This window comes from Daktulosphaira vitifoliae, unplaced genomic scaffold, assembly GCF_025091365.1.
Source record: "Daktulosphaira vitifoliae isolate Bord-2020 unplaced genomic scaffold, ASM2509136v1 Scaffold_3, whole genome shotgun sequence".
NCBI lineage: Eukaryota > Metazoa > Arthropoda > Insecta > Hemiptera > Phylloxeridae > Daktulosphaira > Daktulosphaira vitifoliae.
In genome coordinates, this window is record NW_026099574.1 from 44776998 (window position 1) to 44790971 (window position 13974).

General features: G+C 30.7%; 2 protein-coding genes across 2 annotated transcripts; both read left to right on the top strand.

Annotated features, from left to right (window-relative positions):
* Positions 1–858: 858 nt before the first annotated feature.
* Positions 859–7636, top strand: LOC126901486 (sodium/potassium-transporting ATPase subunit alpha-like). Its single transcript, XM_050677955.1, has 2 exons — positions 859–1267; positions 2775–7636. The coding sequence occupies exon 2, from the start codon at positions 3157–3159 to the stop codon at positions 6163–6165; it is 3009 nt and encodes a 1002-aa protein (XP_050533912.1). The 5' UTR covers positions 859–1267; positions 2775–3156; the 3' UTR covers positions 6166–7636.
* Positions 7637–7861: 225 nt separating this feature from the next.
* LOC126901492 (protein obstructor-E-like) lies at positions 7862–13958 on the top strand. Its single transcript, XM_050677961.1, has 5 exons — positions 7862–8166; positions 9869–10174; positions 11783–11983; positions 12619–12814; positions 13571–13958. The coding sequence occupies exons 1-5, from the start codon at positions 8130–8132 to the stop codon at positions 13707–13709; spliced, it is 879 nt and encodes a 292-aa protein (XP_050533918.1). The 5' UTR covers positions 7862–8129; the 3' UTR covers positions 13710–13958.
* The last annotated feature ends 16 nt before the right edge of the window (positions 13959–13974 follow it).

Genomic DNA, 13974 nt, shown 5'->3' on the forward strand with positions numbered 1-13974 from the left:
AATAGAAATAAAGTCATTAACAGTGAGAAAAATAAAGGAAAAGATATTTAACCAATAATATTTACTGAATATTTACACTATATTTTAATTTTAAATTGTACCGAATCAAAATTAAAGTTCATATGTATAGATTTATTTATTTTAAGTTTTTTATTATTGTTATCATAAATACTTAATCGCGTGCTAAACCCAACTTTTATTTTTGTAATAACAAATATAAAAGTCATGCAATCAGAAAAATATTTGGAGTAGCCTCTTCTATTTTTTTATTTTGTAAGACTTTTGCTTGTCTAACCATAAGTTTTGTAGATTACCATTGTATTATTGGTGTAGATTTTCGTAATTCGAATATTTTTGTTAATAATTTACTAATATTTTTCGGTCAGCGCTGTTGCTGCACAACTAAAGTTTTATAGAAATCAGAAACATCTTTTTTAAATTTGTTGACAGCTGGCGCCCGGTCGTTTCCCTCATTATGTTTTTCCCTTATGCAATCTATCAATAGTACTTATTTTTAGTTTGGATGTATGTATATGCTAAATTGTATATTTTTTATGATAATTACAGTGAATTATTTTTCAAATGTCAGGAAGTGCAAAATATTTGAAATATATAACTTTGAGACGACCGAGGCTGGGGAGGATCAAGAGGACAGAAGGGAATGAGATATGTGATCGGAAGGGTAAAGGTAGCTGGGGCGGGTGCATGGCGTAGAACGGCAACCGCGCCTGGCGCCTGGACGCCCGACGGATCTATAGAACCGCCGCCGTCGCCTTCACTCCGGACCCGGCGCAGAGGGGCCGCGCACGCGCGTCCCAGAATAGAACTTTACGGGACGAGACCACGGCCACCGGCCCGAAACGCCGCTCGAGTGGAGTTCAGCTGCTGCCGCCGTGAGCCGCGGGACCCGCGTTATTGTACCGCTCTAACGCACTAGACAGACTTTTCTGTCTTTATTTTAACAACGCCAGATAGTTTCTTTTCTTATTTTTCTCCCTGATTTTGGTATTTCTGTTGTCCGTTTACACTTTCTGTTCACCTTTCCCCCCACGTCCCGGATCCTTTTTTGTCCCTTGTGCCACCGACCGGTCTGGATTCCGTGTTATAGTGCCTAAAACAAACGCAAACAGCTGATCACTACCATCGTGTGTGAACACATCCGAATTGTCCGTCATCGACAATAATCATCATATCGTGTTTTCGTGTATCGCCGAGTGCTAATTTCGTATTAAGGATTATAAGACGTGTTGATTGGATACTTTGCCAAGTGAGTACGACATAGTAGTTGTATAATAACTGTCCGTCTTGTTACATAACACATTTGTGTATGCTTATTAAATGTATCTTTGTTTTGAGCTTTTATCGAGCCACAGTTCGACTTGAGCGTTTATTATTAGTTCATTTAACTTAGTCACGACATAATAGTGTTTTTATTATTTTTCGTCGTTTTATACTGTAGCAGTCGAATTATTCAAGTATGTGTATGAAAACGGTGTGCTGTTATCGAACGGTGGGTGCGCTGATGCCGTAACGGGTGGCGAAATAGGTCGTGGCGGTGGGTGAGGCTTAGAACGTTGAAGTTAAAAGAGGAGAGGGGCGGCCGTGGGTGGACGGGTATACGAGAGTTTTGAGGGGATACGAGACCGTGTACTCGTAAACGTGCTGTGTAGGTCCACCGCACTGCGGCTGAGCCGTTAGTACTTTGCTTAACCTAAAAATATTATTCCACTCATGTATCATATTCATTTAAGATGTTTATTTTAAAACAAACAACACATTAATGGACAAATCTGTTTTACAATTTATGTTAATCGGAATTGCAATTTATTTATTTGAATTATTTAAATTGCCGCCGGTGGATTTAAGGTCAGGTCATTCGGTCACTGAGAGTCCTTTCCAGCATATCACGTATCTAAATCTATAATCCAATTTATTAATTTCATTGGTAAAAGCTTTGTCATACAAGTGACACTGGACGTTGTATAGTTTTACAAATAAACAAAACAATTTTTATAAATAATTCGTAATCAAAATAATATAAGGAAAGATTTTTTTTTTTTTGAGCTACATAATATGATTGAATTTTTTAAATTAAATTAATTAAGGATATTTTATTAATCGATAAATCATTTCAAATCAAATTATAATTATATTAATTAGAGGTTTTATTAATGAACTGTCGTAATTGATTATTAAAAATTTTATAATTCCTTTCAAAATATAATTGAAAATATATTAAACATTCGGGAAACTACAGTTTTAATAATAAATATGATAAAGTTTAAATTTGAAACCAAAACAAAATAAACATTTTTTCTTCTAAAATATCTTAAATAGTTTAAAATCATCTCACATCGTATACATCTTACTATATTCATTAAAATATTGATAATTCTGAACAAAAATACATGTTTTTTAATAACAAAATTAAAAAAAGCTCAATTTTAAGAAATTATTTTTATAATATTTACTGATAACTAATAACTGTCTATGATTCACTTTCATTATACATAGTCAAAATATTGAGTTTTTTAGTTTGTAGGGATAATGAAAAAGTTTCTCATGTATATCCTCTAGAATAAATTATTTATTAAATCACCGTCATGATTATGGTTGAATATGGATGTAAGACTTTTCATCTAAAAATGATGTGGCACAAGTATATATTTTTTCATTTAGAGAGTGCGAAAAAAATTTGCATTTATTATAAATATTAAAAATTCTTTTTGACTCTTTAAATATTGATTCATTGTTTTTCTTTTTTTTTTTGGCAGGAATAACACGATGCGAGACAAGACATCTTAAATTACACAGATCTGGAATAGCAAAAGAACATACACAAACACTTCGGATATCGGAGTATCATATTTTCTAAGTCTGTGATATAGTGTAATTTATTTTTAAAATGATCCCTCTATTCGCTATCGATTTTCTCGACCATAGGATAGAAATCGAATCACCTATTTGTAATCAAATGAAACGGTCGTTATAAGTTGTATTTTAAGTTGTTGACTTAAATTCGTTATTCCAATTAGTTAGTTTATTTATAAATTTTGTAAAATAATATAATAACAATGAATTCCTATAAATATTTTTGAAACTATAAAACATTTTAATTGTATTTTAAATTATCAAGTCCCTTATACTCTGTCCAAGATGGGTTCTAAAGAGGAAACTAGCAAAGGAGCCAAAATGAGTGATCTCAAAAAAGAAATTGATTTAGATGATCACCAAATACCATTAGCTGAGGTATATGCTCGTTATGAAACAGATCCTGAAAGAGGATTAACTACAGCCCAAGCTAAAAGATTATTACTTAGGGACGGACCTAATGCACTGACACCACCTAAGAGAACTCCCGCATGGATTATTCTGCTAAAACATTTGTTTGAAGGATTTTCTATTTTGCTATGGGCGGGTGCTTCTTTATGTTACCTAGCGTATGGTATTCAATATTCTACTTCTGAAGAACCACAAGAAGATAATTTATGGTTGGGTACAGTTTTGGTACTAGTTTGTGTTATTACGGGTGTATTTGCTTACAGTCAAGAAGCAAAAAGTTCTAGAATTATGGACTCGTTCAAAAATATGGTACCCCAATATGCCAACGTAGTACGAGATGGCGAACGAAGAAATATTCTTAGTTCAGAACTTGTTAAAGGAGATATAGTCGAAGTTAAATTTGGTGATCGCGTTCCAGCTGATGTCCGCATTATTGAGAGTCATAATTTCAAAGTAGATAACTCATCTTTAACCGGAGAAACTGAACCACAACCAAGGGATTCGAATGTATCTAAAGTCCAAGTATTAGAAGCTAATAATTTGGCATTTTTCTCGACTAATGCAGTTGAAGGAACAGCAAAAGCTGTAGTGATACTTTGTGGAGACAATACTGTGATGGGGCGTATTGCTGGACTGACTACTAGATTGGAGCAAAGAGATACACCAATTGCAAATGAAATTCATCATTTTATGCACTTAATTTCGGCTTGGGCTATTTTCCTTGGAGTTTCGTTTTTCATAATGGCATTCTTACTTGGATATCATTGGCTAGATGCATTTATTTTCCTTATTGGTATTATTGTAGCTAACGTACCAGAAGGTCTTCTCGCCACTGTAACGGTATGTTTATCATTAACAGCTAAACGAATGGCATCAAAAAATTGTGTTGTAAAACATCTAGAAGCAGTTGAAACTCTTGGTTCTACATCCACCATCTGTTCTGATAAAACTGGAACGCTAACACAAAATCGAATGACAGTAACCCATTTAAGTTATAACAAAGAAATTATTGAAGTGGACTATTTTAAAGATCCAACTGGTGTGACTGAAGAAGCTAGAAATACCAAAGCTTACCAATCACTTGTCAGGGCAGGATGTCTTTGTAGCAGAGCTGAATTTATTTGTGGACAAGATAATACACCAGTTCTCAAAAGAGAAGTTATGGGTGATGCTTCCGAAGCAGCTATCATAAAATTCTCTGAGCTTGCAGTAGGAGACGTTATGGCATTCAGAGATCAACACAAAAAAGTCGCAGAAATACCATTTAATTCTTCCGATAAATTCCAAGTATCTATACATGTACTACCATCTAAAGGACAATTGCTAGTCATGAAAGGGGCTCCTGAAAGAATATTAGCTCGTTGTACACGCATGCGTTATGGAGATGGAGTAGTTGAGCTAGATGAAAATATTAGGCAAGAAATGGATGAAATTATTGAACAGCTCGGTAGTTATGGAGAAAGAGTTTTAGGATTTTGCGATCTTTTCCTGAGTACAGATCAGTATCCAATTGGTTTTAATTTTACAACTGATCCTCCTAATTTCCCTTTGAATGATTTACGATTTTTAGGGTTAATGTCTATGATTGATCCACCAAGACCTGGTGTACCTGATGCTGTTGCCAAATGCCGTTCAGCAGGTATCCGTGTCATCATGGTCACTGGTGATCATCCAGTTACCGCTAAAGCGATAGCTAAGGCCGTTGGTATTATTTCAGAAGGTTCAGAAACACTCGAAGAAATTGCTAAAAGACGACGTGTGCCTGTGTCTTCTTTGGACCCCAGAGAGTCTACAACGATTGTTATTCAAGGTTCAGTTTTGCGTGACATGTCTTCCGAGGAGTTAGAACATGTATTAAGAACAAACAGAGAAATTGTATTTGCTCGTACTTCCCCAACGCAAAAATTACATATTGTTGAAGGTTGTCAAAATCTTGGAGCTATTGTTGCCGTTACAGGAGATGGCGTAAACGATTCCCCAGCATTGAAAAAAGCTGACATTGGTATTGCTATGGGTATTACTGGTTCTGATGTATCTAAACAAACAGCTGATATGATATTATTGGATGACAATTTTGCATCAATTGTTACCGGTGTTGAGGAAGGACGACTTATTTTTGATAATTTAAAGAAATCAATAGCTTATACTTTAGCATCCAATGTGCCAGAGATAACGCCATTTTTATTATTTATTGTTGCCGGCATTCCATTGCCTTTAGGCGTAGTGGCTGTCCTTTGCATTGATTTGGGAACTGATATGTGGCCTGCTATTTCATTAGCATACGAGAGGGCTGAATCTGATATTATGTTAAGACATCCAAGAAATCCAACAAATGACAAGCTGGTAAATGGAAAACTCATATTTGTAGCTTATGGTCAAATAGGTGTGATTGAAGCCGTTGCTGGGTTTTTCTCATACTTTGTTATAATGGCTCAATGTGGATGGAAACCACCTCGGTTATTAGGCATTCGTAATGAATGGGATTCAAAGTCTGTCAATGATTTACAAGATTCATATGGTCAAGAATGGACTTTTGTGCATCGAAAAGAATTAGAATATACATGCCATACTGCCTTCTTTATAGCTATTGTAGTTGTTCAATGGGCTGATTTAATAATTTGCAAAACACGATATAATTCGATTGCTCATCAAGGAATGGACAATTGGGTTTTGAATTTCGGTATAGTGTTTGAGACTTTAGCTGCTTGTCTTGTTTCATACTGCCCGGGTATGACCGATGTGCTAAAGACCTACCCTGTTAAAGCCGAGTGGTGGCTGCCAGCTGTACCATTCGCTATTGTCATATTTATTTATGACGAATGCAGACGTTTTTGGCTCAGGACTCATCCTGGTGGATGGGTCGAACGACACACTTATTATTAAAGATTAATTTTAACTACAATAAATTAAAAATAATAATCATTTATTGCGGCAATGGCCTTGTATAAAAAGAAATCAATTAATATAAAAAAAAAATCTTTTGCATTACAACCTCAATGATTAAAAATTTAAATGTATAGCTGTTATTGTTATTGATAGTTTTATTAGTTATTTATAACGCGAATTTTTTTAAAAATTAGAAGGGAAAACTTGCTATGATTTATTGTCACCGGAAAGTCAAAAAACAATATGTTAAATTAATTTATTATTATACGAAAAATATGAGTGTTCATTTACCATAGGCCTAGACTATTAATTAATATGTAAGTAAATGAAAATCGTTAACAGTGCATAGAGTTGGATTAGTTATTTATAAAAAGTTTTTGTTAAAATATATTAAAATAATATATAGTACAAGGCTGATCAAAAGTCCTACCTGGAAATCATTTTATCTTAAAACTTTTGATCTTCCGCGTATCTACATATTGTAATCTGGGCTGGTATATGTGCAATTATGCTTTGAGTCTGAGCCATTATAATATGTACATACATTTAAAATGCCTGTAGAAAATTCAATGTATAGTATTTTGTTTGAATTAAAAAAAAAAAAAAAAAAATTAAAAAAAAAAAGGAATAACTAATAGTTATTGCATTTTTAGTTTTGTTATGAGTTTTAAAATATTATCAGTAAAGTTATAAGTGTTATGCGTATAATTACTTAGGGCGAAAATTGGACTACAAATTACAAAACCTAAATCTCATTTCTTAAGCGGAGCAGAAAATTTTATTTCTGTTATCCAAATTAAACTTAACATTTGTAAACATTATTCATACAATAGCCTTTCTAGCCTATTATTGTACTATGTTAAATAGTTGATTTCATTTTGTTTTATAATTTATACTATTTTTTTTAATTTGTGTCTTATTGACGTTTTTTGTTTACCGGATGTATACAACTATACGATTATTATACTTAATGATATTTATTTTTAACTTAATGTAGAAAATGCTTATCTTAGTCGATTTCACACAGGCAAACAAATTTTATATTTAAGAAAAAATGAAATTATTTACATAAAATATGTCATATGAACTAGCTTAAACCGCTGAAAATAAAAATCGTAATATTTTAGTATGTAAAATTAAATATTTTTAAGGAATTTTTTTTTTTTAGTTCAATTATAGGACAAAAACTATATAAAATAGAATGTTTAAATTTGTACTATTGTAATAAGCTTTTTAATATCCGTTGAATAATGTAAAGTTATATTACTTAAGTCATACATTAAATTTTTATTAATGCCATTTAATACATTGTGAAACGTCGGGTATTTAGTTACTATATAATGTTATAATGATTATTGTTCGGCTATATATGCTATATAAAAAAGCAAATCACGCGAAAATCATAATATTATTTTCAGAGATTTTATGGTAATGTATGTTCCGAATAAAAGTCCTGTATACAAAGACATTTAAATTGGACTTATTTTTTTTCGAGGTAACCTACTTTCCTTCATGTATTCCTCTAGTCTAACGATTTCAATTCTATTCCTGAATTTAACTTCTAATTGATATTCATCTCCATTTTTACTTCAATCCGTTGAAACGCAACAAAAAAATATTGTCGGTAAAAACTAAAAAAAAATTATAAAAAAATTCTTTTTGGTGGTACTTATATCGCATTAATGTTGTGATTTTTGATTGGTGACGACGAAAACAGCTTATTAAAATAACTTTGTGTACTGTTATGAATAATATCGTAATGTAACATTTCCAATACATAAAATCACGTTTGCATCGCCCAAAGCCGTTATTAATGGCCGAGGTGGTTCTACACGGGAGAACCGAGAAGTGGTTTTCTTAGAACGATGGTGAATACATAACGTCAGTTTTTTTGTCGTGTTTGTACCTTCTTCGTTCTTAATTTCACTCGCAATTGAAAGGTACACAAACGCACGTACAACATGAACATAGGACTTGTGGCCGTTATTCTGTATAACAGTAAGTAAATCATAATAATTCATTAAGTACAGTTTATTTGGTATATTTAAAAACATCAAATAATGTTTGAAACAAAATGGAGATTTTGAAACTGAAACTGAAAGAAAGTAGTATTATTTGTAAGAGTTGATTTATAAGATAAATATCTACTCCTAAATTAAAAGTACTTCACGTCAACACTAAAAATAAACGTATGTACTGTGATTTAAAATTACAAAAAAAAAAATATATATATATATATAAACAATACTAAGATCAAAACTAATTAAAATTATTTTATAAATTATGTTATAAAAATATAAGTACAATTTTATTTTATTTTAACATTTTTCAGTAAATAAATAATTAGTAAATATTATTTATTTATTTTATCTATTCTGTTTTATTAAACAATACACAATGTTGTACGTTTTTAATAAATTTTGTACATTAAATTGTCTCGCATAGTTAAACAAGTCAATGTAATAACAAAATTATTCTCATAACTACTATTATAATTATTATACAAAAACTAATAATATTTTCTATAAACCCAGATCAAACTGTGTGTTTTTTTAATAGCCATTTGTTACTTTACTAAAATAATGAGAAAGCAATAATACTTCCCGTTGTTATTCTACCATAATTATTTATACACATTTCACGGCAATTTGTTTAACTTCAGCAACACGCAAATTCGTGACTGGTACCTTATAGACCCTTAAAATATTGACCTTGTACTTTTATGTTGTAGTGTATAGGTAGACACCAATTCTTCAGTAATTACTTTTTTAAGAAATAAAAATATCAAAAATATAGTATAACAATATTTAATATCAATAATGGTATTTAAAAATCTTGCCTTTGAGCAAAAAAAAAAAAACAATTATTTTTACATTTTCTTTTTAGTATTACTAGATCCTGTTATTTTATTTTATTGAAATTATTTCTATCAAATTAAATTGCAAAAATAATAGAATTTAAGACAACTAAAGAAATGAGTTATCTCACCACACAGTGATACTTTGGATATTATCCAAGTAATGTTGCTATGGAATTCACAAGAACACTGTGAATTCCTCCTAGTGGTCTGCTAAAGCGATTAAAAATACCTTTTTGATACAAAATCTAATACACTCTACTGGAGAACTTAACTCTAAAGATTGTGGCCTGTAGCAAATGTTTTTTAATTGCTATACACGGCTCATGGGTGCCACCCAAAAGGTTTCGAAAATGTCGACCTCCTACAGGTAAGAATTTCTTTATATTAAAATTATGATAATAGGATTGTATAAATAATGAAAACAGGCGAATAAAGGACATGTGACGGCTGAGTAGCTGTAATGATAACATTCTGTAAGAGTATTATTAATTCTTCCCGCGCAATTGAGTTATAGTCAAATGATAATAACTATTTTAATATTAGTTTCACAAATGATTCTTTTAAAATTGAATGCGATTTTCGCTTTTGTATTAACACATTGTATACTTCAAGGATTTTTCTTTGAAAATATTATTTTTACGTCTATAAAATGAACTTCTATGCTAAGTATATTACTACGACACAAATTTTTGTGCCAAATTTGAGAGTTAAATAGCCAAACTAGTATTAAAAATATATAATAAATACATAGTATGTATTGTTATATTTAGTTCACATTATGAACTAAAATATAATATTTTGTCAATCCTTAATTATATTTAACTTCATGTTACTTGACAGTTGCCTTGTTAAACGCACAATCTACCAGAAAACGACCGACTGACAGTGGTCGAGAGACTTTTACGGATAGGATAAGAACTACTCTAGCAGTCTCTGAAGCTGAAGATGAACAGCTAGAAAATGAATGTCCTCAACCAGATGGATTTTTCGCAGATGCTACTCAATGCGACAAGTATTACGAGTGTTCTAACGGAAAGATAACAGAGAAACTTTGTCCAGATGGCATGGTTTTTAACGATTTCAGTATAGCACACGAAAAGTGCGACTTACCTTTGAACATTGACTGTTCACAAAGACCCGCCCTTCGTAAGTGTAAAAATTCTATAATAACATTTACACAAAAAATTATTCTTTCAATTGTAGAGGATTGATGAAAGGGGCATATTGGGTGAAGAAATACAATTTTTTCATCGATGCAGACATTAACAAGTTACAGTTAATCAATAAACTAGCAGTAACTTTAATGATATAAAGGTCACTAAATATATACTTAGTAACTAAACAATTATTTTTACTCTCATTGATAGTTTTAATACCTTATAAATACTTTTCGTCGGTATCATACTCATAAAAGGGTGTGAAATCGCTCAAATGCCTGATAATTTTAGTAAAGATTTTATAGAATATATATTTTTTTTAATATTTTACGTTTCCCCCAATCAGCAAAATTCTTTTATTATCATCCCCCCTTCAAAAAAATTACCCCCGAATCAGCACTATTTTAGAAAAACGCTGATTCTTATTTTTTTTATTTTTTTTTTGTTATTGTGAAAAATGACTATAACCTCAGTATTGGGTGAGTATGATTTCAGGGATTTAAATACGAACATTTCCATGTGAAGTATCTTTTTTTATTAAAATAAATTCTAATTTAAATTTTATGTTTTTAAATTTTTAACTTTGTATGGAAAATGTTATTTCTGTTAATGTCTGAGTGAACAATTATCAACGTCTCTAGAATTTCTCACGTGGGTAGAGAGAAGACGAAGGGTTGGTCGATCGATCGTACACGTCGTCACTGAGCCCCCAATAATGCCAAAAAAAAAAATATTGAACTGCCAGCCACCGCCCGTAATTTTATAAGCATACATTTTCAAGTTATTTTGAGTAATTTAAAGTTAGTTAAGACGTCTATCACTATTTGACTTTGACCATTAAGATTATACATACAAATATATCTATCTAAGGAAAAAATAACTCAATGAGTCAGCTTCTATTATTTATAACGATTCAAGTCTAGCTGGAGAATTTCAAGTTAACTACACAGTTATGTAATTTTTTTTTCTTTTTTAGTCTCTTATCAAATAACTTGTTCATAATATATATCAGTCTATTTATAAAATTACATTATATGACGATTGTTATTTACTCGGAAGTATTAATTCCTCTTTATCACTAAATCTTTCGTGTGAAAAATTGTAATTATAATCGGTTTGAGTATCTGTGGCCAATGCAACCTTCTACATTATTTTAGTGCACTTGTAATTTTAAAATTTTACTATTTATAGATTATATTAGTATAAATAATATATATATATATATATATATATGCCTACTTATTTTTTAAAAATGATTTAATATATAATTTAAAACAAAATATCATCAGTGCTAAATACATACATGAGTCAGATACTGAAATAAACAATTTAAAATGCTGATTTAAGTAAAATATGGGATACTAATTAAAATCCCACATTTTCTCGTCCTCTGAGCACATTAGTGCATTATAATAACTAATAATTTGAAACAAACTATAATGTAAACCCTTGAACATGTGCTCAAAATTTATTAGTCATCTTTATAAATTTTTGTCAATTTTTTACATTTATTATAATGTAATCGGTAATATTAAGAAATATTTATATCTGTTGGCAATATATATAATTAAAAAAAATAAATCATTTGAACCTGTAGAAGAACCGAAACCTGCCGAACACTGTCGCAGACAAAACGGATATTTTGCTCACGAAGACGAAGGCGTTTGCGATAAATTTTATTTCTGTGTCGATGGAAAATTTAATGCAATCACATGCCCTGCTGGATTGGTGTACAACGAAAAAACAGGAATATGCACGTGGCCCGATGAAGCCAAGAAAAATGGATGTACTTCACAAGGTATTGGTATATTTTATTATATAGAAACCGTGACGGCGCTAATTGTACTCAATTTACTTTCTCTAAATGCACTGAACATTGTTTTTCCAATTAATATTCGTGAAAATGAAAAGAATTAGTTTTCTCATAATATTCCATTATTGTTCAATTTTAGTTAACTTCCATTACATTATGATATGGTTAAAATACGAGCTGCGGTTATTTCCGGCTACGTCCATTGGCCTCTGCTATGTGAATAATAGAATTTTTTATTTCATATTATTGCATATACATGTTTGAAAACGGTATTATGCGTGTATAGACTCAAGTGGCAATAGCGGCGGCTGATATTTTTTATGTTTAATGCTAATATACGTATTTGTTTGGGTGCCAAAATAAGATAGATTGGAGGAAAGCAGCGGCAGCATTTTGGAACCGTATCAAAATGGTCGCACTAAACTCCCACTGGATTTGTATATTTTATTTTTGCAGCTCCGGTCTTTCATGGTTATTTTTATGATAGACCCCCATACAAAACCATGTGATTTTCGCTCAAATCTAATTAAAAAATTGTAAATGTGCCGATGTAAATCGTTTTAAACATTAGCCTTTCAAATAACCTATAGACAATAATTATATTTATATTTATATTTTAGATGTATTTAAATTTCGTTGTCCAAAAGTCACTACAGAGATAGCCCAACAGCATCCTAGGTACGCTGACTCAGAAGACTGTCAGTTTTTCTACGTCTGTGTTAACGGCGAAACGCCAAGAAGAAACGGATGCAAAATGGGACAGGTGTTCAATGAGGCATCCGGCAAATGTGATTGGCCAAGAAATGTCCCTGAGTGGTAAGAGATGAAAGAAAATGGAAATAACTTTTTGACAAATACAATTTATAAATAGTATTCAAAAATAGTATATCATAAATTTATAATCATAACGTTGATCAAATTTGTTGAAGTATTTCGTATTTCTTATTAGCTTAAATATCCATTCAGTCCGTTTTAGTAATAGTTTATATCTACATTAAATGAAGTGATTAAATGAATACAAGATATAAACAAGGATAATACTATTCTAAAAAATAAAATTGCGTGACCGGCTATAGGTAATTACGTTGTTATCTTATTTTTACAAATGGAGTTTTGAAGAAAAAAAATGTAATACTCGGTTTAGTTATAATTCATTAGTCAGAAAGAATTTGCATAATTAATTTCTTTGGTCTGTAATATGATTTGGAAATACTTCAATAATGAAATGTTTAATATATACAATCCATGGAATAGATCCGTTAACTATTTTTAGAAATTTAGGTCAAAATTTATTGTTATAAATAGATAAATTATTCTATTAACTTTAGTTTTACACTGATTTTATGTATATTTACATACGTTAAGGTCTACCTATCATAAATAGTATTCGAAGAAATGTTAAAAAATAATATGACCTCATACACATGAGGAGTTTAATAATTAAGAAATAAAAAAATTGGCTTCCTGGCAATTACATAACAGCTATTTTAGTATTCTGTGTGGAGGTCTCAACATAGCACTAATAAATATGATGTAACAAGTATATTATAATACAGTTTATTGTATTCGCAGTGTTGAATGGTACAAAGGAATATTAACTGATGAGCAACTGGAAGATCTTGAAAATCCAAAACCAAAACAACCATCAACCAAAAAGAAATCTAATAGACCCACCACGACAAGAAGAACATTTATACCAGAAGAAGAGTAGTAGTATCAGTCCAAATAACTATTACCCAAAACTTATTTGTAACACATTTGATAAATGACTATAAATTACAAATAAAATTGTTGATTGTATCAGGAAAGCTGATCTCATTTCTCATTAGAAAGACCAATTTTATATATTATAAACTATATTATAATAATCTTAAATTAAATATGTTGTAATTTATAAATCACAATACTGTTTTTTACCGAATTAAAAAAAAAGTGAATACATCTACTATTATAAATATAACTTGAATTCTTTTTAT